The sequence below is a fragment of the Falco peregrinus genome, chromosome Z (genome assembly GCF_023634155.1).
Source record: "Falco peregrinus isolate bFalPer1 chromosome Z, bFalPer1.pri, whole genome shotgun sequence".
NCBI lineage: Eukaryota > Metazoa > Chordata > Aves > Falconiformes > Falconidae > Falco > Falco peregrinus.
The window spans coordinates 25078584-25104900 of record NC_073739.1 but is presented as its reverse complement, the minus strand read 5'-3'; the positions used below and the strand labels follow the sequence as shown (position 1 = coordinate 25104900).

The following is a 26317-nucleotide window of genomic DNA, read 5'->3' as shown; positions in this document are numbered from 1 at the left end:
TGTGCACTTCAGTACCTTTTTTCCAGAGACCTGGGAGATTAAACATCCACATCTTTTAAAAGTTTGTTGTGACATCCATTAATTAAAGCTTGATCCATTTATACATACTCAAATGAGAAAGATACACTTCAGAAGGAGTGTTTGTAACTGGGAAGGCTGATGATACCCAAACAAAAGTGACTGGATCTAAAAAGATAGGGTAGTTTTCTCATTTCTCCTGAGAAGTTAACCCTGGTATATGTTTGTAAAATTTATATATTTGTTATGCATTTAAAATGTTTAAGAAGGTGCAGATGCATAGTTCAGTCATCTGTCTTTTTGGTGATTCTATAGTGAGAGTAACTGTATTCCATTTAAGAGTTATCACAGTGTCTTTTAAGATACGGAGCATGCAAAGGAAAAACCATTCAGCTCAGGAACAGTGAACAGACTTGAAGCAGCACCTTTCACTGAACCACACAGTATGTTACATTTCCTGCAGAGTCACAGGCTGGAGTGTCAGCTGTTGGGAAGGGGCAGGACTGTCTCCTCATGGACCTGAGTTCCTTGTGGGCTGATTTTCTGTACAGACTACGACATAATCGAACTGCATAAAATGTGATACAATGGTGCCAAGGAAATAAGTGACCTCAAGAAGACTGGATGAGCAGCGAGTTAACTAAATAGAGGGTTTAATGAACCAGAAGGTTGTAATTAGTTTAATGAAGGAGGAAAGAAACAGCCACACCTGATTGCTCTTTGAATTTCTTTTGAAGGAGTGATAAATACTTTGAACTAGATTATATTTCTCCTGAGGAGACCAGTATTGTCATGTATTACAGACTAATGGCAAATTTTTAATCTAATTGTTTTGGCTGCAGTGAGAAATTCTGGCTGATGTTGGGCCACAAGAAGACATTAAGCTGCCTCTAGACTTTTTAAAAATTGTTTCATGTCCTGTGGATTCTTGTTTTTCTATGGCTGTCCTTAAACCTCAAGAGGTTATACAGTGGTTCTGGCAGAAGCTCCTGGCAGCATTCTGGATTTCTATGTTGAAACATGCAATGGCAGTAGCTGGGAGAGTTCTGTGATCTGAAATCTTTCCAGGGAGGAGTCTCACATAGTGCTTTGTGATGATGACACCCCCTCAGTACTGTGACAGTATTGTTCTGTCCTCTGGCTTCTCTGAAGAAGTATTTCAGTAGGTGCCCTCAGGACAGGGGGTTTTTGTTTGGATTTTTGTGTGCGTGTTCATTCTGACTTGCCATGTACTTACCTCAAGGCATATGAAATATGTTTCATTCAGAGGTTTTGGGTTTTTTTTTCAAATGAGGAAGACCGCTTTCTACCTTCAGACTGGAGAATTCAGCATCTGAATGAATGAATGAAGTCAGCAAAGAAATAAGGTAACTGTGTATAGACTAACTCATTAGTCTACAAAGTTACCACATCTACTTTTTAATTTCAGTGTTGACTCTTGTCACTTTTGCTGAGTTGTTTCCATCTTTGCTATTAATGTAAGGCAAGAAATCTCTTCAACATGCAATACCTCAGTTGACTTTTGTTGCTCCTGTTAATATACACTTCCAATAACCCTGCCTCATTAATATGTCTATTTAGGTGTTTTCAATTTGTGGCCAGCTTTCGTTTTAGCATTGTATGTTTGTTTGTAGCTCTATCACAGTCCTGTCCTTTAGCCGGCAGATCTTTTTAACAGGGTTGGAGATACCAGAGCACAGTGCCAGCCACATGAGAATTATTTTTACTAGCCTCATCCTGCTCAGTCCTTTTTACTGTTAAGATGTAGCATGGAGATAAATGTTGCAGAATTGAGAGTTCAGTGAAAAATCATTGGTCAGGTACCCTCTACGGAGGCCATGCTTTTCTTTGGCTTTCCTTGCAGCCTACAACTTAAATTTTAAAGAAAGTTTAATTCCAGGAAAAATACAGGAAGGAAAGCTTTCTTTACTTGGAAGGTAACAAGAAACTGGGCGCATTTACCCTTTGAAAGCAAGGGGTGTGTGTGTGTGTCTGTTATTTTGTATGCAGCACTGCCTTTTCCAGAGTTAACAGGAGTGCAGCACTGATTCCCAAGGTGTGGTGGCAGAACGACTTGTGGCGGCCAACTATTTTGCTGATTGACTGGATACCAAGCAAAAATGAATTCCAAATCAAATACAAGAATAAATGCAGTTTATTATATTACAATACAATAAGGAAAATAGCATGCAATATGATAAAAGGAAACAGTACTAGTTATTATGCATTATATGATAAAAGAGCAATAGGAGCGAAGCATCAAATCATTACTGCAAAGCCTTACAGAGACCAAGAAAAGGATACGTCACCGACTACTGCCTTAGTGTCATCCAGGCCCACATTCCTGGCACTGGTGCAGCTGGTGTTGGGAGTCTGTCGGTAACTGGGAATATTCCTCTGTGGGGCTTCTGGCCCAGTCCTGGAGCTTGCCTACCTTTGTACTTGGTGAAAACAAAAAATATTTATATACCTAGCATATGTAAACTTTTAAGTTTAGGCTAAGTGCAAGTGCAGGCGTGCACTGTCTCATGATGCATAAGGTTCGCACATGCCAGGGACGTTGGCCAGACACCTGGTGGGGTGGAGTTACTGTCATGACACAGCTGCACACAGTATTATTGTCTGGATGTTCCTGCTCATGTCTTGTGTGTTCAGGGGGCTCAGGACAAACACCACCAACTCATTAAAGTTGTCCTTGAGCTCCCTGAGCTCACTGTCCAAGTTAAACAATTCCTAATGGAAGACTTTTTTATAAGCAGCAATCGATTTAATAATTTTTCACCACACCAGCCTAGCTCTCCTCTTCCTAAACTGTAGCTGCTTTCACCTTGTACTCTTCTGCCTGGTGAGATTATGTCTCCAGTATCTGCTTTGCTATTTGCCTGCCACTGTGAGGTGGAAACTTCTACAGAGTGGAAACAAAATTGGTAAAGATTGGTAAAGAACACTTACCACCACTTGGTTCACTACCAAATGGCAGCTCTTCCCATTGCACATTTTTTACAGGAGGCCCGAGATAATAAAATGAAGGGCACACTGAGGAAGTTTTCAGTTCATGGGGAGCTGGGAAGAGCTGCAGGTGTGGTAGAGAATGAGATTACTGTTTAGAATAGCCTTGGTAAATGGGAGACATCATCTGCAACAAAGCAGGGTGTCAGTGAGCACAAAAGTAACAAGACTATCTGTAGGCTGGCACAGATGGGTATGTGATGGGGAAAGAAATAGGGTAAGATAGAGTTCTGTGGAAAAGGTCGTGGAATTTTTTGATCACAAACTAAGAAAGACAGTGTATCATGCTGTTGGGAAGAGGTTAAAGTGCTTGGGCAGGAGCTTGAAAGTAATTTGTAGTAATCTCTGACCTTCTCGGAGTTGGTGAGTCCTACAGTACCCTACTGGTTTAGGTTCTGAACTCTTAAGTGAGACAGAGACCAATTAAAGGGTGTTCAGAGGGCAGTGGTCTAGAAAATTATTTAAAATGAAAGACTGAAGGAATTAGAATTGTCTAGTAAAAAAATAGGATATTCAGGTTGCAAAGAAGTGGCTAGTTTCTTCTTTCCTCAGTCATGGGGTGGAGAAGGTGAGATTTGGTAATTGAAGAACTTTTTTTTGTTGTGCTGAGGATAGGGGAATACCAAATCAGATAGCTTGAGAAGGCTGAATCTTGACAAAAGATCTTTCTGCCATAGGTAAGTAGGTGTGGTTCTTTGCAAAGGGAATACATTAGATGGTGTCTTTAGGTTATAAGCCTTACCTCTGCATGATTGTTGATGACTTACTTCTGTCGTATCTTTAACTACCATTTGCATGTGTGAAAAGAATTCCAACAGGTAAATGAAAACTTGGTATACTTGAAAAGGAAGCGTTTCTTGTAATTCTAGGCAGAGGGTCTAAGAGTTGGTTCCTGGGCTTTTATCTGGTGGTGGGGATTTTTTTGGTTGGTTGTGTTTTTTTTTTAACTACTGACAAGTGTAAATCTTAGTCTTTGAGGGAGCCTGCTGTGTCCTATTTGTGTATTTTTAATAAGATCACAGCTGCAAGAGCTGCTAGGGAAAAGTCTGGTCTTCCTACATGTGCAGGGGTGAGAGAGTGACAGTGCACTGTATGAGAATGTTTGTACACGATCAAGTGTAGTCCATCTAGCTCAGTACTTGCTACTGTCAGATAAGAAGGGTCTCTTGGCACAAAGGTAGAATAATAATTCTGGTCCTGCTTTTGCGCAGTTCAGAGATATCTTGAGATGGAAGTTCTGCTGTTTGGCAGGTTGGATTTTTTCATGAATTTTAGAATTGTTTTTGAACCTGTTTGTTTCTTGGTCTCAAAAAAATGTCTTTAGGCATTGAATTCGCTCATTTAATTATTTACTAGGCAAAGAAGTACTTAAGAGCAGATTTTTAAAATTTCATTTGATGTCCCCATGTTCTTCTGGGAAACACTTCAGGCATCTGACATACCATGTCACTTTGTGCTATCATGATTATATTTTTTGTACTTTGATCTGACACCCTGCCATACTTACCTGTTTTGTGAGCTAAAAAAGTTTCTTTCTGGAGAACTTGCTCCATACTGTTATCAATATTACCTGTACTTTTTGGTGTTTTATGTTCTTCGTGAGATAGAATAATTTAACAGGAATAGTAACACCACAAATGTATCAGCATCATAAAATATTCTTATGTTCTCTCTTCCCTTAAATTTTTTTATGACTTGTCAGTTTGGCTTTTAGTAATTTTGTATGATTTACAAATTCAAACACAGATGATGTGTGAAATGAAAAGATACACAGGTGACCATTCTGAACAGCAGCCCAAGTCCTGGCACAAATTCTGGTGATGCTTCTGACTCTCTCCCCTGTGAATCTTTGTCTCTTAAATCTTACCCAGCAAGGTCTTCACTTCTGTAACAGCTTCCTATGAGAGACATCAGCAGAAATCTTTTAGAAGTCTTTTGTTCACTACCAGTTCCAACACCTTCATCCACAAGACCCTTGATTCCTTCAAAGAACACTTCAAGCTGTGAAGCATGACTTTCCTCTGCAAAAGCTGTGGGGTTTTTTTTCCAGTCTTCATTACAGTTTTAATCACCTTGCCTCGTATGAAAGTCAGGTCATCTTTGTCATGCTTCTACACATTGCCTTGTCAAGCTCTGAAAAAAACTGGTGCATTTTCCACTCTCCACTCTTCTTTACTTGGGTCACCTTAAGCCTAAGTTTTTGCAGAATTAATAGTTTGGCAATTTTATATTTGGTGCTTCGACACTTCAACTGAATAGTATCTGGCCTTGGTGAGTTCTTAGTATTAATTTGCAACCTTTAAATGTTCCTCTGATGCTTCGTTTTGAGAGAATGCCCTATATATCCCCAGTCTCTTAAGAGGGTCTGGTGTGGGGTTGGCTTTGACTGTCTCGGCGGTAATTTCAGAAAAGAACAGATCATTTAGGTTTTCTGCACTATCTTTCTTTCAATTGTTTTATATGTTTAGTGGTTTATTGCATTGAGGTAGCAAGCCACCTATAACTATCAGATTCTGCTATGTCTGAGCTCAGAGACAGCAGTGGGAATTTTGTAACATTTTATTGCTGTCTTACAGATGGCTGTGTAGTTCACTGGCAAGCTGTTATTATGCTTCTGTGTATTAGCTAGTATACACCTATCAATTAGACCAGTATAGGACTTGTATTACCAGTTGTAAATTATGCTACTGACCTGTAGGAAAATGAAAATATGCACATAGATTAAAAGTCGGTAGTAACTGGAATTCTGAAGAAAAGTTGGGTTTGCATTTTTGTGTTTATATAGACAAAATTCTCCATTCTAAGTATGTGATAGACTAGTTCTTTAAAACAAAAAGTGTGCTTTTTTGTCTCAGTGTGGAGAGAAGAAGATACATCTTGTCTGTGTTTAAGTGGCTCCAATATGTTTTTTCGTGTAATAAATGGAATTTTCAGAAGGGGTTCATTTTTACCACAGGCAATTCCTTAACATCTGCTTGAAATCTGAATGTGCCCAGGTGGTGTTGGTAGCATGTGTTTTACTTTCATGAGTCCTGTTTGAATGAGGAAAGGGGTTCAAAACAGTATTCCTGTCCTGTGATAGTCTGGTGTTTCCAGCTGGTTTGTATGTGTGTTGGGAGGACTGGAGTCAAATTTTCTATAATGTTTTGCTCTTGCTTCTGATTTTTGGCTGGTGAAGACTTTCTCTTGGGTTTTGCAACTTTGCAACAAGTATTTTTGTATCTGTTATTAAAAATGTGGTGAATTTGGTAATGGTTCTAGCCTGCTGCACTTTTTTTCTCCTTTCATATCTGCTTGCGTATCTGTTGTTTCTTTGCAGTGACTGAATGTAAGCATCACTTACAGCTTTTTCTATTTTTGGTCATGGAGAATGGAAGTTTTGTGTTTATATTAGGCAGCACTTTGTTTCTAGAATGTCACTAAGTAACCAGAAAGGAATAACGTCCGCTTGATTATGAGCTAGAACTATCCTTTCATGAGATTTTACAAATGTGACTGTGATTAGTGCTTTAAGTAATGGAGATCTTGAAAATAATTCTCTTTTCTTTACCCTTATATATGGTGTCGGGTCTTTCAGTTTTGCTTAACCTTTCTGTTTTTTTACAAGGGCATTGCTAAACTAATACTGAAAGCCTCATCTGAAGGTTTAACTTCAGATGACACATTCTGGTAGGAGATTGTGAGTGAATGCTTAACGTTGGTCCACGTAGCTTATAAAGTATACCCTGCACTTGTAAGATATATGCAAAGCCTTTTTCTTATTTTTTTATACATTTTATATATTTTTTTCTTAACATAAAACCTCAAAGATCCAGCTTTTTGTTGCAGTTTGCTTCACCTAGGTTGCAGTCCACAGTTGCAACTTGAAATTTTAGTGCTGCAGTCATTTTAACTTTCTGACCTCTTACTATTCTAGATATTGGAGTAGTTAGAGCCATGTAAGACATTTCTGTGTCTTGATTGGTCCCTTTCTCATGTTGCCACTTGTATTCTTACATTCTAGTGAAAATACTGCCACTAAGTTTGTCTTTCATGTAAAGAATTTGAGTCTTTCATGCTTTCATTTTCCTTATTAATGGGCTTTGTTTTTGTTTTATTAAGGGCCAAGTTCAGAAATAAATGAAATTATCTAATTTTCTTGGTACAGTACACTGCGTAACAAGAAATTCCAAGAACATAAAAAAGAAATAAATCTTAGGTTACATGAGTAAAGACAAAATTATTCCCTCAAAATTATGTGTGTGAAGGGATAGCATGCTACTAGTTGCAGTCATTTGAGAAGTCTACTCTTTCAGTTTTCTTGGACTCTGTCTCTTTTAAAAAAATCTGTCTTCTCTTAATAATCTGAAAATCCAAAGCAACCTACCCAAATTTAAATTTTGCAGTGTGTTTTAAAATGCTGGAAGAACAATAAGAAATTTTATCTGTTTTTCTTTCACAGAGACCCCAGAAAATAAAAGTATATTTCAGAAAGTGAAAATCAGAAGTAGCTGCTGACATTAAGAGAAGTGTACTAAGGATAATTTCTTGAGGACAACTTTTTAAGGTAAATGTGCTATGTTTTCTGAAAATAAGCTGCCTATTTTGCCTTGAGTAGACGAATATTTCAGACCATTTTTGAAATGATCAGGCTGGCTTTAGATTACCGCTTTATTTGTTTATAGATGGTACTAGCTCTATGGAAGCATTAATTCAACTAGTTCATGTGCCATGTATTTTGCATGAAATGCATATATAGATAATTTTTTGTATATGTGGTTAGTGTAAACAAATGGTAAGTAAAGCATGTGTATTATATTCCATGGTCTTGTACATTCCAGGAATAGATCCTACAGTAACAGTAATATCAATCCTTTAACAGTCTAATTCATGTTTAAGGTGTGGGTGGAGGGCTAAGAATGATTTATTTGATTGTTTTGATGGAATACAACTACTACAAGCCTCACATTCAGAAAATGAAATGGACTGTCCAACAAATTGATCACCTGTTGTAAAATTGCTTTAAATCAGTACATGAGCCTTGAATTTGAGGATATGTCTCCTGAATCCAAGTCCTCATCCTTCCCTGATTCTGCAGTTCTAGAAAGAATCTGCAAAATATAAGCCATGCTAAGTGATTTAAAGCCCATGCAGATTTAGGAGCAAGGGAGCTGACAGCAGATCAAGAGTGAGTGTGGTGTGCTCTGTATACCATGACCATTCCATATTCTGGTGCCAGATGTGTGTTGTGCTTTCCTGTTCTGAATTTAACTGGGGGCCAGGTGTGCTTCTAATTTGTCGTTTATTAGGTGCCTGTCTTGCCACTGACGTTATGAAACCACAAGTTCCAACTGATAAATGTGGATCCATCATTATTCTAAGATTAGCAATCATGGTCTTGGATACATTTCATGGCAATATGTGACAGAAGGCACCAGTTGTTAAAAGGGTTAGGAGAGCATCCTGGGAAAGTATTACGATATACGTGCTCTGTTCTTCCCTGCTTATTTGATTTTGATCAATGTCAGAAACACAGGACCTTTGTCCTGACGTGGTATGGCTGCTCTCATGTCATGGACAGATTGCAGTCTTTAAATTAAATGCAGATTGGCTACAATGAACTCTTCAGAGTTGTGGCTGGAATCCAGGAAGACTACTAATGCTGGGATGTTAGCTTTATTTGCTGAGGGGACTGTCACTGAAGTTTCTCACTGTCATGATGACAAAATGTAACATTGCTTCATTTGGAATCTTACTACACTGCTGGGGTGGAGACAGTTGAGACAAGTCATAAACTGTCTTCAGTAACTATACTTAAATTTAGAACTGTTGAAGGTCTCGTTGCTCATTCACAGCATATTTCTAAATGTACATTGAGTGTTTACTTCCTGTCAGTGATTAGTTTGTTATTTTGAGAGTGACTCTAAAAAGAAGGTAAGTCTTACTTTCTTGGAGTTGGCTCAGACATATTTTAACTGTTAAAGCTTACCAAATACTGATAGCTAATTTGTATATCCAGTAATTTTTATAGTAGTGTGGGTGTATCTCTCCCTCCCTCCCTCCCTCCCCTTCTCTCACACATTTCAAAATAAAAAAAAAAAAACTAGCTGAAACTCATTTGTCCTATTTTGTGCCACTGAGATTTTATTACTTTTACAAAACATGCTAGAATTCAGTTTGAGACTTCATTGGCATGTCAAGTTATGCAAGCATTGTCCATGTGTGGAAAAAGAGATAAACCTCATGGGTATCTGCCAGAAGTAGGAAAAGTCTTTTCACAGTAAAATTAAGCGTTCTCTGCAGGTTTTTTTAATGTATGAATTAAGCATATCATGTTTGTTGTCATCAATTCTCCCTAGCTACTTTAAAATGTGATGCCATCTCTGTTTTTTTCCTTTAAGAGAAAATATTCTCCCATGCTGCTTTGAAAAAAAGTCCACCCCCACCCCAATTATCTTCCACACTGTATTTTTACCTTTTCAGCCTTGGAGTAGAGAGTATGTTTATGTCTCAAACTCCCCATATTTCCTACTGGTTCCACAGTAAATCTTTTCTGGGTTCAGATTTTGTTGCGCTACTCAGTATTGTCCGTAGTCTGAGGTTTCAAAATCTGGGTGGGAATCTGTGTTTGTGTTGTTGTATGTTCAGTGTGAGCATTGGAATGTTGTAAAGTCCAAAATTGGCACTATTAGTATTTCTTCTGTAATCCATTAGCTGTGAACATGTGGAAGCACAAGGAAGGTCATGCCACAATAGCCCAGCTTGTTTGCTGCCCTTAACAGTATCTCCTGGTGCTGTGGTGGGAGGCAGAGTGCTGATCTGAATGGGTTGTTGTGCCCAGATGGTTGTTGTAGGTCCCTTCCAACTGAAATATTGTATTCTGTTGGTCAGTCCTGTATGGCAGCTGTCAACCCACCTGTCTGTATTGGTGCCAGATGTTGTCTCTTTGAATACTGGCCTTTTTAAATGTGCTTGTGCTTTTTAAGAATATTTGAAATACAAATTTTATAGAAAATGCCTACTCGTCCTTGGTAGGTCTTATAGTTTTGATCTCAAGTAAGTGACTCTGTGATCTGTGCTGTTTTTGGTTGTTTAAAAGTGTTCAAAAGTATTAAATCAAAACCACTTTTTTAACATTTTTTTAAAAGCATTGGGTTTTAGCTTATTGACATTTAAGTGGCTCAGGTCCTGGGTACTTGTTCACCACTTCCTTGCCTCCATAATATTGGAGTGTTTGAGTTTTAATGAATGTCTTGATTGCACATTTTCTTAATTTACAATGAAAATATATGGAGGCAGGCTTACCCAGTTGGAAATCATCAGCTCTGAGACTTTATGCTTGTTGGTCTTACCAAGTCAGAATTCCATCACTTTTGAAAAATGATGCTGTGCTGTGCTGTTTCTGTCACGGTGAATGGAATAATTTAAAACAAAGACCAGAGTCCAGTATGTGTTACAATTTTTGTCTATGTACCCAGGCATCTAATAGTGTAATCAGAAAAAATCTAATTACTATTTAGTGAAGGGAAGCTTAGCAGACTGGAATGAAATGTTGCTGGATCTTCTATTCTATTGATTTTTGTGATCTTACAGCTCCACAGTGAGTCAGTGGAAGCAGCCTGAAATATCATATGCTGAGAATATTTCCTCCCTCCCTTGCCTGCCTGCCTCTCAGTAAAATACGGAGGTGAGAGTAAAAACAAGCAAGCCAGCACTTTACTCATAGCACAAGGCCAGACTTCATCCTGAGATTCAGTTCCCATCTCTTCTGAATCTGGAATGTAAGAAAATAAAAACACTAGCTTTCCTCATAGCTAACATGCTAGCATATTTAGGTAATATGCTAAGATGTGCTGCTAGGAGGAAAATGAGCTTGGTCACAAAAGTGGGTGTAGGTCTAAACGGTGTAAAAAAATCAGAAGTGCAGTTCCAGTCATGTTAATAAGTAGGTACTTGGAAGATTTTTTTCTTTTGCTCATTTTACTAAAGTATTAGTGGTTTTGCAAGACTGTTCTTCAATTTTAACTGAAAAGATTATAATTAATATAACTAATAATGACATACTCCATCCTTTATAAGTACAGACAGTGTGAATTACTTAGTGTCGCTTTTTATGACTGAGCTCCTAGTCATCAGCAAGGAATCTGACCAAAATATACAGTTCCAAATTAAAGGGCATATGAAAGCTTGCAATAGATTTAAGGTTACTCATACAACCTTGACTCGTCTGTACTGTGTAGATGCACAGTAACCATGGCAGTATTCTTATTTTCTTTATAGGATCTTTTGTTTTTTCCTTTATAAGCATAGCTTGTGTTCTGAAAATAAACACGTAGTGAATGAGGCTTATTTCCATAAGTTACTGGAAGAGCTAATAGAGGCAGGGAACTTCAGGAAGAGAGGAATGATCCTGGGAGTCAGGCTACCCTAGAGATCGTTTAGATTCTGATTTGCAAAATATTCTGAAATTCTATGTGGTAACTGAAGCCAATAACATCTTTTTCTTTTCTGGGTACTTAACATGCTAAAAATGCTACGCACTCTGAAAAGACTGTCTTAAAGCCTTGTGCATACCAGTATTAGATGGTACAATCCTGACATTAGTTTATGTGTCTCAGTTCTCAGTGAAAATAAGATTATTACCCCTGCTTTGCCCCATGGGCTGTTAGGAATGTAAATCTATTAACATTTGTAAAACACACTGCTAATTTAAGTGCAACGTAAAGCCTATGAAGAAATCAGTACTTCTGCATTCAAAAGAGCTAAGACTTTGCTGGAGTGTAGGAACTAGTGAATAAGCAGTACACAGTCCGTGTCTGCACTGCGGTCCAGAGCTATATTTGCAGTTTATGTAAGTTTGTCTTAATTGGTGTGAAGCTGATTAGTATAGGAACAGGGTTTTGGTACATGTACAGAAAAGAGTTCAGCCTGCATTACAAAACCTATGCAACTCTGTGGAAATTACTCATATGTGTGAGTTCAGGTCTTCCAAGATGTGGCTGCATGTTTAGTGCTAGCTCAAACAGATGTCTTTGACCTGCAGTTGTGATAAAGGATTTTGTAAGGCAGCATTTTTTACCTGTTTATCAGATTATGTCCATTTGGTACAGTAAAACTGGACTGCCTTAGGGGAAGATCGTGCGAACTTGAGAGCTTTGTCCTAATGTATGACCCAAAGGAGCAATGAACGGTTTCATGGGGAGCCTGGGTTGGATATTTTCTGATTTTGGGGAGGCTGAATCTGCAGTGGCCTGCTAAAACAGTGTTTAGAAGCAAACTAGTTTCTCGTTACCCATTTCCCACAAATGCAGTGCCTGAAAGCTGTTATTTTTCTGGACTCTGTGGATAGTGAACACCGGGAACAAAATGCTGCAGTTCCCCAGGAGTGGAACAGTATAGGTGGCAGTTCTTGTTTGGAGATACCGTAAGTTATACTTATTTAATTAAATACGTGAATTGGCCTTTAATATCTGTTTTAGATGCTTTTATGTGTGTACTCATAACTCCACTTTAAGTTAGGGAGGTACGTTTTGCAGGTGGAAACTGCAGGAGGACAGTTCTGGGCCAGTCATAGATGAGTTTTCAAAACAGTGCTCTGGTCCTGCTTTCAGTTTGTTTTGAGGATGTGTGTGTACGTGGTTAATCTCAAGGTTAAGTAATTTCAAGGTTTAGACGTTAATATTTGCTCTTTATCACACTGGAGGTTTTTCTTTTGGTATGTGTCTCAGGAATCTTTTTCTGCTTTCAGATGTGGTGAGAAGCCTGCATTTTCCCCTGTGCTGTATATAGTGCCTTAAAAGATGGGGTTTGGAGGTGACCTGAAGTATTCTCATGATGCTTTATTAAAACTACAAGACTGGGAACTACGACTGCTGGAAACGGTGAAGAAATTTATGGTAATGCGAGTAAAAAGCGATAAAGAGTATGCCTCAACTTTACAGAATCTTTGTAATCAAGTAGATAAAGAGAGCACGTGTCAATTGGATTATATCAGCAATGTGTCCAAGGTAAGACTGAAGTATTTTGAATTTGGAATATTCTTGCAAGTAGCAGCACTGGATTTATTTTTGTTTTAGTTTGAGTTGGATTCCTGTTGATTCAGCTTCTTGAGAGTTATTGTTGCCGAAGAGTAAAATAGGCTCCCTTTAGTTCCTCAGTGGACAATGTAGAAGTTGAGCTCCAGTCTTGCTTTGAAAATAATAACTGAACTAGAATCAATCCTGAATTCTAAAATTCAGTATTTTAGGTTCCTGGGTTGAGCCTGCTGCTTTGTTTAGTGTTTTGAAAATAGTGTATGCTCTAGTAAGCTTTTCTTTAAGACAGTTAAATAGGAACTATTGTTCATGTTATATAGAATTTGTGACAGAAATAGAAAAATGCCAGGAAACCAAGGCAAAGCCTAGCATTCCAGCTGTTATTCGCACTGCAGTGTGTGTTGTAAAAACAAAACATTAATTCAGGATGTTTCTCATAATTGTGAAGTTATTTTGTATCCAATTTAAAATAATTGTGTTGACTTTTTATAAAGGTGAGGCTGTCCTTCCCCCAGATTATTAATTTTCAGATTTAGAGTAAGTCCAGTGTGAGTACTGATGAAGCAGACTTCCCTATTTCACCTGTTTGTAAGCTTCACTCCTGACTTGAATCCCTTCCTGACTACAGAAAATTGTTCTGTTTTAATGGCTTATCAAATTCTTGGGCCTTCTGCTGTAGCAGTGATTACACGTTCCCTTCAGTTTGGCATGAATCCTGATCTCCCCTCTGCAGGAAAACACCCTTTTTAGGTCAAGCTAGATTTTAGACAAAGAAGTTTTTGTGTAGTGGGCTTATGGGGTGGCTGTTTGAATACTAGCTATGGCATAGCATTAGGAATGTGATGGCATCTTGTGCAGCAGTCAGTATTTAAACTGCACTAAAGTGGCAGCATGTATGACTTGAAAGCTGTGGGCTATAGCTATCAGGCTTCAGCTGCCCCACATTCTGGTGATTTTGGTAAATAAACATTAAGACATTGTCATTAGCCTAGGATTGGCAGAAGTCAGGTATTTTCTTCAAGCTTTCTACTGTTGGATCCCAGAGTTTTGCATAGAATTTTTGGTGATGTGACTAATAATTCTTGCTTCTACTGCCTCACTAGAATTGCTCTTACATGCTAGCTAAACTGGTTTGCAGTTCTTTTAGGCAATGAAACAGTGCCTTAGGCCTAGAACAGTAAGGGAGCATTGGCATCAGAACCTTCATGTAGCTGGCTCAATCTAGAGCAGTTCATGTCAGTGATGGCCACTTCCTGTGAGCAAATACATTTTAAAAAGCTGAAGAACTGACTGGAACCATATTCTTTTTGGGCTGAAGATAGGCACGTGTGTCACAATTTGAAATCTTGTTTTGGACACAGGCAGTCAAATGGTTCTTTCAGGATTATTTTTGTTCTTCCCTTCCCCCCCCCCCCCCCCCCCCCCCTTTTAAGGAGGTGCCATTTTTCTGTCAAGCCGTATCTGTGGCCTCTACATCTTCATATAACAGCAAAAATATTGAGATGCTACTGACAGATCTTTTGTGTAGGCTTATCTTGAAATATCACTGTCACGATTTTAAAGTTGAGTAGTGACACATTGTCTTATTGGTTTTAGCAGTTAAAATGTCTGAATTACTGATTAATTTACTCACCTCATTCTAATTTACTTTACTATTTTATAATGCTTTTTCCTCTCTGCCTGACATTTTACCGAATCAAAGTATGACCCAAATATTACAGGACATAAAACTGGTATCCTACATCTCCTGAGCCTTAAAATACCTGTATATTAAATTTTTGGTACTATGTGGCATCAAAACCAAATACCAAGCTGTATAATCTTTTATGTTTGGTTTTTAGGGTTTTTTTTGGTTTGGTTTTTTTTTTTTTAGTGTACAGGAAGAGTGAGCACCTTGAGAGAAATGGTATTTGGAGAAACCTGTCCTGTATTTTTTTCATGCAGAGGCAGCAAACTTGCTGGAAGGTGTAGCGGCAGCACTGCTAATGCTGGAAAAGCAGTATTTTAAATTGTTTCTCAACAGCTCTTCTGTGTGTGTATATGTCTAAAAAATACTGTTAACCCAAGCAATGTTATATTTTACTGCATTTGGTGGATTATGGTTATTTTCTGTGAAAGAGAATGCTTTGTCTTCTCTGTTATCCCCACCCAGATGCTTTTCTGTCCCATGCAAATCTCAATTTTTCAAGCCTGTCATCAAGTATAGCTTTTCACTTTAGCTTTCCCTATTTGAAAACAATGAAATATAATCATACAAAACACAGAAATCCTGCTTAACCGATGTTTACTCAGTGTGGAAAGAGGGATGTAAAGAATGAAAAAACGTGCAGCTGATTTTTTTAAATGGAAAGGGAAGTTTTCACTATGTTTCTAGCTTATTTAGGTTCATCTGGTGAATTGTAAGCTTAAATATGTCTTCAGAGTACTTGTCCTGTTGATAAATATTTTGCTGTGATTTTCAGGGTTGATTGAAGCAGTACTTGTCTCATCAGTAATAAATCAACCTTAAAAAAATGGTGAACTCTGACTACATTTTCACCTCTGAGAGCACTCTAATAAACTCTTCTATAAGCACAAGACCCACTATTCTCAGACAGTTTAGTGCTGGTTTTATCCTATGCAGCTTTGCAATATGGCTTCTGATGTCATTTGAAAAGTGTTCTGTAATGGAGAGGTGCAACAGTTTTCAGCCATAGCTGGGAAGCTTTAGGCCATGACCTTTTACAGCAGCACACTTTAAGCAGCCTGAGATAGTTCTATGCTAGTCTGCGGGATGTTCACAAGCTAAAGTCAGATGTGGTTTAATATATACATGAGTTAACTGTCTTTTGTTTCCCTCTGTATCTAGTTTGTGTTGCAGCATTGTCATGTAGAGATGGAAATATTATGTAAATATGTTTATACATAGATGCAGGGAAACCCCAAAGCTACCAAAAAAAAAGTATTTTTCTGTGTTTTAATAATCTAAGGTGGATTTCTGTCTTTAATAACAGTGTGATAAATGCTGGTAAAACTAACATACTAGCTGCCTTCAATACCTGATAATTCTAATTTTTAGATACAGGATAGCATTCAATGTCAGGGAGATATCTTTAAGGAATCCAATACTGTTCCCATCAACAAAGCATGACAGGGATCTTTAAGGTAACAAATGCTTTTACTTGAACAGAAATTTAATTTCATGTTTGTATCTGTGGTGCATTGGAATTATCTCTCTGTTCACCTTACAGTTCTTAACCAAAATTCAAAGCCACACACAGCACATTAAGCTGTCCTGAAAACTGACTGACAAAATGGCCAAGGAAATTATTAATGTAAGGGTACAGAAAGATTTTGGGTTACTATGACAGATGAGTAACTGCTTGTGTCTTAACCTGTTAGCAATTTATGCCTTGATACTGGTGGCCTGACTGATGCTGTCAGTTATGTGAAGCAGCTGACGAATGATAGCCTCTTAAAGTAAGAGTAACCATTCAAATGCATATTACTATGAGGTTTTTAGACAAGGACAGAGAAGTCAGCTTGAACAGAGTAACTGTGGCTGGGAAACAGAACAAATGCTTGTCAGTGGTGTTGGGGATGTATATCAGAAAAGGCTGTAAAGCTTTCATCCGTGTTCAGAAGTGCAGGACAGTGCTGAAGGATGAGCATACAATACTGTATTTTTGTCTCTGATGCTTTATGATTTTATGAATAAGTTTGAGGTAGATTTTGCTGTAGCAGGACGAATGTTATTTTGGAAGATCTCAAGTGCATTTGTGTAAGTTTAAAATTTGGGTTTTTGCTGATTTGTTTTAAACAGTGGTGCATGTTTTCCCACAGTTTGTGTTCATCGTTTGGTTATTTGTAAGGCAGAGTAAGAATGGCCTTTCCTGTTCTGTGTTTTTTTTTTTTTATAGTCTTGGTTGCTCGTGGTACAGCAAACAGAACAGCTGAGCAAAATAATGAAGACACATGCAGAAGATCTTAATTCCGGGCCTTTGCATAGGCTTACAATGATGATCAAAGATAAGCAGCAAGTTAAGAAGAGTTTCGTAGGTGTTCATCAACAAATAGAAGCAGAGATGTACAAGGTATTTTATTCAACTGTGCTTTAGAAATTTATTACAGTTTAATATGTTTAAAAACAATATGTTGAGAGTGGATTTTTTTTAGTTCCTCTGTTTTTGTTTGTTCTATGGTAAAAGTAGTGACTTGTGATATGTAGAATGCCTAGTTCAAATGTTAGTTACTTCCTCCACATTTTTTCTCCCTGGCTAGCTGACAAGGCAGAGATGGAAAACTCTCATATATAAATTTCTATGGACAGATAGCACTAGAAATGCTCTTATTCCAGTAGAGGATGAATGTGTATGACGCTTCTCTACTCCATCTCTTTTCCTGTTCTCATTCCACTCATCATCCCTGGGACCACAGCACTGAAAACTTTTGTTAATGAATGCTCTTGACCAGGGGTCCTCAAACTACGGCCAGCGGGCCGGATACAGCCCGCCAGGGTCCTCAATCCGGCCCCCGGTATTTACAGACCCCCCCGCCCCCCCCCCCCCACTGGCGGTTGGGAGGGGGAAACCAAGCAGCCGCAGATGGCTGCCTGCCACTGCATCTGTGCCGGCCCCTGGTTAAACAGTGTGAGGACCCCTGCTCTTGACAGTTCACGCTCTTGGATGGGGACAGGATTCTAGTCCCTGTTCTAAAATATAAATCAAGTGTAAACCAAACATTAAGGCTGCAGATGGAGCTCTTCAGGGCTTTTTCTATTAATGTCAGTTGTCCTGCTTATTTTGAAGGTAAAGCTTAACTAGTCAGTAAAGCTGACAGAAATCACAGTTTCATTTAGGTGCTCTGGGGAGGTTTAAGGGTGAATGTCAAAAATCAGATTGATAGTTTGAAAGGTCTGCTGAGAGGAGGAAAAGCACTGTTTCTTCTTTCCTCCAGCAGAGAATTTGAGATTTGGAGTAGTGTAGTTAAAATGTAACACCTGAGTACTACAGTACAAATGTCATGGACAGATGAGTAAAAGATTCTTGGGCTGGTTGTGAGAAGAACTTTAAACTAGAACTAAACATATATTAAGTTAAATGTTGGCTGTAATAGGAATGCTTCTGTAATTTTCTAGGGTCTTGGTATCTTTCCCAGGTATTGACTGTGGGGAGTACATGCTTTTTGATGCATGGTCAGTAGGCTGTCATAACATTTCCAGGCCAGATAATCACTTAGAACCACTTACAGATTGGTGCATCTGAAAATGGTCAGGGTGGAGGAAAAGGAAAAACTGGTAGCGTATGTAAGGAATAATAGAGATTAAATATAGAGAGAATTGGAGAAATGGATAAAGAAAGAAAGAAACACAAGAAAGAGGCTGGATGAAATGAGACTGCTGGAAGTTCAGGTATACTTTTAAAAGAGATTGTGTAAAACATTTTTTTTCTGGTAATAAGTTAACTCTAATAAAATCTGTAATTAATCTGTCTTCTAAAATAAGGCTTTTCAAAAAAATACAGTGCATATTGAGCAGTCCCCAAAGGTTCGTTACAAATCATATTGATTTTAATTAACTGTAGGCGGCATGGCCATGCAAATATTATGCATCCTGATGGATAAGCTTGCATTGTTGGTTGTTGTTGTTCCCCCCTTCCTGATTTTCCTAAGAAGCATTTGAATAGCGTTCTGGTTAGATATGATATGTTCTTTCATTGTTAGCTGACATTGTTTGTTCAGAGGTTTTGTGTAACTGGAGCACTTAGAGAATGGTTCCCAGAAATTCAAAATACTTGTCATGTTCCGTGGTATTATTTCGGTTTTGTTACACACAGAAGCAAAATACCTATTATTTCCCAAGACATTGTCCAGACCTTATGGAGGTTAGTGTCTGTGCCGTTCATACCTTTATGATATGCCGGTAAAAAAAAGTGTTTTAGATGAAATGCGTATGTATCATCCGTTCTTATTCTAAACACCCCTATGGTGAGGAGTCTTTTTGGTAAAATTCTTAAGAACAGTGAAATACCATATCTTTTACACAAATATACTGGAACTCATATTTATTCCAATTGCTATTAAGATATTGGGTATTTTTTCTGTCATGGGATTTGAGGAAAAAAAAGTAGAGTACTATGCCAGTTACATGGGCAAAACTTTCTGACAGAAAAAAATGGGTTTGAGGGAATCCTTGAACATCTTAGTTCCTTAGGTGTTATTTGGGGACAGGGGTGCTCTTGGTTTTGTTTTTGTCTGTTGGAAGAACAGTGTCTATGAATCAGTAAAATGTATTTTGCAGTTCCCGCAAAGGTTTCTTAATATTAATTGCCTATCTTTTATTTTCCATTTTCTGTAAGAGAAGCAGTTCCTTGTTACTTATATCTTAATTATGTTCACTACTTTCTAATTTCATCTTTTTCTCAACTTCTTGCTATGTCTTTATAAGTTTGTCATATTTTTTCCTTCCTCACCTCTCTTGGTCTATAATAGCAAGAATTGTGAGTATAATTTAAAGCATGAAGAAATATGAGGTAAGAGTATGGGATTGATGTGGAGAAAAGTTCCTGCCTTTAAATTAAATCTCTGCACAGTTGGACCAGAAATAGAAACTGTAGATAGCACCTTGTTGGCTCTTCGAGGAATCCCATTAAGTTTCCAGATGTTTTTCTTGTGGGTCAAAGTAGTGGTGTCTGGGCCTTGCCTCACGAAAAAAGGGAGAATTTTGAACTGCAGCCTTCTTCACGACGGTGCAAGAGGAACAGTTTTTCTGTAGAACAGACTTCCTTTTCTGCACATTCATTGAGGGCAGCACTTCCACTAAATTAAGTTTATTTATTATCTGCAACCATTTCCTTTATGAGTGTTATTTTTCTTTTTGTTGGAGTTTTTTGCTTTTCTTTAATATATATACCACCCTTCTGGTATTGTAGTGACTGGTTTGTTCTTGGGTTTTGCTTGCAAATTCATGACTTGTACTTATTTCTGAACAGCGTGCTAATTCTATCACACAGTGAATGAAAGTTGGGTATAGAAGAGACAACTTTATTTAAACTTTTTGACCAAAAAAGTGAAGTTGCTTCCACTGTAAAAAGATTTTTCAGTGCTGTGTTCCACTGTAGCTTGGGGTTTTTTTGTTTGTTTGTTGGCCTGGTGGTTGTTTTTTTTACTTTGTTGTCTTTGCCTTTTCAGGGATTTAAATCTTAAAACAGCTGGATTGGTTCATGCACAGTTGCTGTTTCTAAGCCATTTTGTATGAACTGTAATATCCAAAAATTCTTCTGTCTTGCCTTTTATTTTTTAAAAGATGCTAAAGAGTTTCCTTCCTATGCATAGAACATTCTCATCTAGTATGATTCATTAAGCATATTTTTGGTGTGTTTTTTTTCCCCCCCTTGTCATTGGAGTGGAATACTGTTTATAATTAGCTGGATTTCCTAAACATTGTTCATTACACTGATGTGGATGAAGATTGCTGTTTCAGGCCTCTTTATTTCATTCCGTGCATTTATTGATTTTGATTGTGTTACACTGTGTAATGTCTTGTTAATAATAATACCCTATTTAGATCCACCATCCCTATTAAGCCAATGGAAAGTGGTAACATCCTTATTTTGGAAAATAAAACCTGTTAATTCTTTTTCACTAATGCTGTGAGGTTTTTTATATGTTGAGGATAAATATTTTCAATACTTTCTATATTTCTGTTTTCTTAAAGGTCACAAAGACAGAACTAGAGAAACTAAAATCTAGCTATAGACAACTAATAAAAGAAGTAAATTCTGCCAAAGAAAAATATAAAGAAGCTGTGGCTAAAGGTATGACTGACTTGTGTTAATTTCATCTGTTTATTAGTGCCTTTTTCAAACCTGCTAAAACTCTTACAGTGAAACAGGATGATGTTTTTACTTTGAGCAACTTGATTGCAATATAAAAGCTCATTTCGTATCTTAAGTGACAGGCTCATTGTCATCATGTGTGGTGGTGCCATGAATTTGGTTGTACTCTTACTAAAAATCATAAAATAAAGGATAGTCTTTATTTTAATGTAAATGGTAATCATTTTAAGTTCTTGTATTTGAAATGTAAGATTGTTCAAATGAACTGTTAGTAGTAGTAAGTGGGTTGCAACTCTGTCTCATCTACATTGTAGCTGCAGCTTACTTGCATCCTGTGACCTATTATGGTTGATGCAGTGGCATCAGCATCAGTTCCTGACAGTTAGTATAACAGATCTGACCTTTGTCAACCTTAAGCAAAACAGGTAAAGAATTCATTTGCAAACTGAGATATTTTAAAGATTTTTGTGGAATGGTGTGTCCAAACTGCATGGAGTTTGATTCATGTTGAATTGTGCTAATGATTAGATAAAGGTTAGCTTTTGTTCTATGATGTATTGAAATACCATTAATAATTGTTCTTCTGTGCCTTTCTGAGATTTTTTTCTTTCTTTAGTGAAAATTAATTGGATTGCATTTTATAAATATAATTCCAAAATCTATCTTTAAAGTTTTTGTGTGACTGCCTTGTCCTGATTTCATCTGGGATAGAGTTAATTTTCTTCTTAGTAGCTGGTACAGTTCTGTGGTTTGGGTTTAGTATGAAAGTAATGCTATTAACACACATGTTTAGTAGTTGCTAGGTAGTGCTTATGCCAAGTCAAAGACTTTTCAGTTTCCTGTCCTCTGCCAGTGAGGAGGTGCACAGGAAGCTGGGAGGGAGCAGAGCCAGGACAGCTGGCCCGAACTAGTCAAAGAGATATTCTGAAACATAAGGCATCATGCTCAGTATATAAACCAGGGGAGGCTGGCCGAGGGGCCAGCAGTCACTGCTGAGGAACTGGCTGGGCATCGGTCAGTGGGTGGTGAGCACTTGTACTGGGCATCACTCGAGTTTGTTTTCCCATGGGTTTTATTCCTCTCTCCCTCTCTTCTTCGTTGCAGTTATTGTTGTTGTTATTATGATGATGATTATTTTGATTTTATTTCAATTATAAAACTTTATTTCAACCACTAGGGTTTTACCTTTCTGTGATTCTCCTTCCCATCCCACTGCAGGGGGGAGTGAGCGAGTGAGCAGCTACCTGGTACTTAATTGCTGGCTGGGGTTTGTCACGATGGAGGGAAGACACAGTCACTCAATATGAGTGATCAGCAGACTTCGTTTATTGTCCCTTACAGTCACCTTTTATGCCTTGTTATAATTAGCTCATACATATTACAAAAGTTAAGCTCATTATTGGTTAGTTGCCTAAATATCAAGCCCACCCCTAGTTTCTCTTCTGTAGTTATCTGTTCCCACCTGCAACGTTCTTTTCCCACCGAAATCTTCCTGTTACTGTGTAACAAGAACAGCCAAAGACAGTGTATTTTTGCTTTACTTCAGATAAGCTGAGAGCGATGTGCATTTTTGTCCAGCCAGCTGGACTATGTCTATGTGACCCTTTTCAGCTAGCCAGTTATCCACAGGGGTTAAACCACAACACTGCCTAAAATGGCAGTTACTGTCCTACTGTAATTCACAGTGCAATATAGTAGCTATCAGTGCTGAGAGAAAAATTGTTTCTCTCCAAATTTGTCTAAAATTTGGAGCCCAAGCTGATATGTGAATACAGCCACAAAACAGCATATTATGCTTAGCATTGTTTAGCTTCAGCTTTTTGCATCTTTTACTGATGTTCATACTCACTTAAAAATGTGAATATATACTCAGTTGGTCATTTTGTCCAGTTCCCTAGCAGTTTTTCTATATATAACTTTAATTTGGTTACTTGGTTTATTCCCAAGTAACTACTTAATGTGGGAACATACAGTGTAGAGCACAGAAAATATAATAGGGTGCTGTGATCTTAGCAAGTTCTTTTTATCCCATCTTCCTGTTACAGCTGTGGTCGTTCTCCATTCCTGAAGCACCAAATTTCCCTGTTGAAATCAAAGAGTGTTTTGGCTGTCAGCAGCTGTGATTTGATGTGGTTCTGATTAACTGCATTAATATTTCTTCAGAAAACACAAGCTGTTTTTAGGACACTTCTTTCTGCTGTGATTTTCCTTGACCTTCTCTTACAGACTTCCATTTGGTATTTGTCTTACTACAATTTGTACTTAATTGCACTTTCCCTAACATCTTAGTGTGTACCTATTTTAATGAACGCTGACCTCTAGAAAAATGTTGCAGGTTTTTCTCCCGAAAATTGCAAAATTGCTTCTCCCTTGTCACACCCTGGGCCATGTTCTTGTTTACAGGTATTTGTGTAGTTGGTGAACTACTACAGTTGTATATCAGCTGTAGGTCAGCTGAGCTATTTGAAGTTTTTAAAGCCATGGTGTTTTCATAGGGTTCCTGAGCTCTCAAACTGTCAGACTAGTTTGTGAAGTGAACAAGTTAGGCAGGTCTTAAAATTGTAATGTTTCATTATTTCGGCATTATTTCAGTAACTTAAAATCTTTGGACACCAGCTCCTGCAATAAACGTTTTAAAAGATCCAGTCCTGGTCCACTTCTGTAGGATGCTGTTCTCAACAAAGTTACTCTGGCAAACCAAGTCTCCATGATAGTGCCTGGTCCTGTGTTTCTGGAGCTGGAGACAGCTGCTCTTTAGGAAATATTGCTTTGCCTTTGCCCATGGGCTTGTGCATGCTGAATTACCTGTAAATTTTGCAGTACTCATACAAGTTCGTCAGCATGGAAAGAATGCAAATCACACAAAGGAGTGGCTTACAAATTTCTCTGTTTTGCCAGTGTAGTGATTTTGAAATTTAGTGACTTTTTTGTTTTCTTTTTTTTTGGGATAGCAAAGCCATCTTCTGTTGAGTTAGTAAGTTTAGTAGAGCTGCTAGTGAGAGACATACAAGTGGTTCTCTAGTTTAAGAAGAGAATTATTGCCCTGTTTTCTGGTTGAGTTGTTAAAAGTAGTATTAAATTCTAGGCTAAACACACAGTAGAGGATATTAATTGAAAAGGGTAAAGTCTGGCAAAGTTACAAACAGTAGAAAATGATCAACTGCAGTAGTAGTTGAGTTGGTTTTACGTTTTCGTGCAGTCACAAAGTATTCTCAGATACACTTGAATTACTGTGTTGTATATTCTACCAGCTAACAAAATGGTCACTTTGAATTAACATGTTGATGCCCTAATGCAGGTCACAGCTGTTTTCACTTTTTGCTGAAAACACTAAGAGGACCTGTGGAAAGAGTTACAAGAATAAGGGGTTAAACGCTGAATAATGATACTGGTTAGTTACAGATTTTGTTTGTGTTAGGCAATGGGTAGGCAGTTAGTGGGAATTTTGTAGTTCCGTGGTGAGGAAAGGGGAACTGTTTTCTGAAGGATGCAGGCCTTCATTATGGAAGGCTTTGTGCTCTCCAGATTTGGAGAAAGATGAAAGTGTCTGAAATGCTGGCTCAGGAACTGTTCTGGGGGACGCTCTGCTAGCACTGCTTCTGCTTGGGCATCAGGGAAGCAGTGGGGCAGATGTGTTGCAGAGCGTGTGCCACTGAGCCTTGGCTGCCACTTGGTCCTTGGGCTGGATTGCACTGCCTGTTGTGGCTGCCAGTGTCTGTACGCTGTCTCAATAAGAAGTGGCTGAGGTATCTTGTTTGTTCTAAGCTTTATCCCATTTAGTTATGTGTTACCGCTCCTGTCTGGACCAGTGATTTCCATGGGAATCACAAATGCAGCCTAGTTAGTTGTTCCTGGGCATGGAGACCCCAGGTGTCAGGCAGTCTGGTTGGTGTTACTCAGCTGGTTGATAAGTTTTTTGCCTCTTTTCCAGACCTTAATTCTTCATGTTTTTTTAATGTATGGTGAGAGAAAGTAAGCTGAGAAGGGGGTAAAGTCAGCAAGCTGAACTAGTTCAATACCTCTCTAATGAGGCATACTTGAGCAACTGGGACTATGAACATTGATTCCAATAGTGTTCTGGATTAGGAAGCTTTGTACAAGAGTCCCCCCAAACCAGTATGTACTGGGAATACACAGCATGCTCCTTTGCAAAATTGGGGCATTAGAGCATGTTGGGGTCATTGGAGCAAAATGTAAGATAAAAACTTACTGGATTGTTTTTCCATAATGAAATGGACAGCTCTCTGAAATCTTTTGGGTGTGTGATACTGAGAAAAAAATGGTGTAAACTTCTTAGAACAGCAGTCCAATATAACACACAGATTGTGTACAACTCTGGGCCTACAGTGCTGAGTAGCAAGGTAAATAGACTGTGGCATGTTGATGTTGCTGCTTAGGAAAACACATTAAAAAAACAGTTATGTCAAATGATAGAGACATTGTTTGGCTCAAGAAGAAGTCACAAAGCTTTTTAAGTTTCATAAATAATGAGTAAAGTGGATACTGTAGAAAAAAAGGGGAAATGGTAGAGTGGAAACTGTAGAACAGTTGGAGACACCAAGCGTAATATCTTATTACAATTTTCTTCTCATTTGATTGGATCAGTAACAGCTTCCACTTAAGTTTGCGATTTCCACAATTATTTTTGTTTCTGCAGTTTGGCATCTTTAAATGTACTTCAGAATATTTGTTTTGAATGTTTTCATCTTTCATTTTCTTATTAAACACTACTTACTGCTATATAAAAATTAAGTCAAGAAATGACTACATGAAATCATAAACAATAATTTTCTCTTTGCCTTATATTAAAAAAAATATTCTAAAGCATTCATTCTTAACAATTTAGTCTATTTTTGTAGCTGATCTTGGTGTTAGATGTTTAAGTGTGAAATAGTTGCTCTTATAACAGTTAATATTGCAAGATGGGATAGAGCCAGTGTTTGGGAGGTTCATACTGGATTTTAATACAATGTAATCTTTAGCAAAAATTACGGTTTTCATGTAAATACATCTGTTACAGGTGTTTATTGTGTTCTTGTTACTAGTTAATTACTGATTGAATGTAGAAACTATGTTGCAGCATTTTTATGTGACAGAATGGATCTGCAGTAAATGCTACAGGAAAACTATATTGATTCTAAGTATTTAATGTCATAATCTCATTTTCTGCTGCTACAGCAGCAGCAAAGAATATTGTACCACGGTTCCCTAGGTTGCTTTGTATTCCCTGACAACACTGTGATTTAGAGATTAGAAATATTACGAGTACACCTAGAATATTATACAGCATTGCATCTGCTGGAGGAACATTTTCCTATCCCTGCGACTCTTGCGATTTAGTACTTCAGAACTGGTGTCTTCTGTGGTATATACTGAAGTTGCATGACAGGATAAGCTGTATCTATGATAAATAGGGAAGCTGTTGAAAAAGCTTTTGCTAAATGAAATTATTCTTCTACTATT

The 26317-nt window shown here is 37.9% G+C and overlaps 1 protein-coding gene across 7 annotated transcripts in view; it reads left to right on the top strand.

The window, feature by feature from the left end:
* The window catches only part of FER (FER tyrosine kinase), a 192868-nt gene that overhangs the window by 6658 nt on the left and 159893 nt on the right, over positions 1–26317 (top strand). For 6 of the 7 annotated variants that reach the window (XR_008744744.1, XM_055790584.1, XM_055790586.1 and 3 more), the window contains 4 exons: positions 7469–7573; positions 12755–13013; positions 16940–17113; positions 20734–20833. Coding sequence is in view for 6 of the 7 variants with exons in the window: in XM_055790584.1 (XP_055646559.1) it covers positions 12807–13013; positions 16940–17113; positions 20734–20833 (481 nt within the window). In the remaining variant the exon portion in view is untranslated. Of the gene's footprint in view, positions 1–1315; positions 1386–7468; positions 7574–12754; positions 13014–16939; positions 17114–20733; positions 20834–26317 lie in introns of those variants that run through there. The other variant, XM_027794032.2, reaches the window with a different exon arrangement.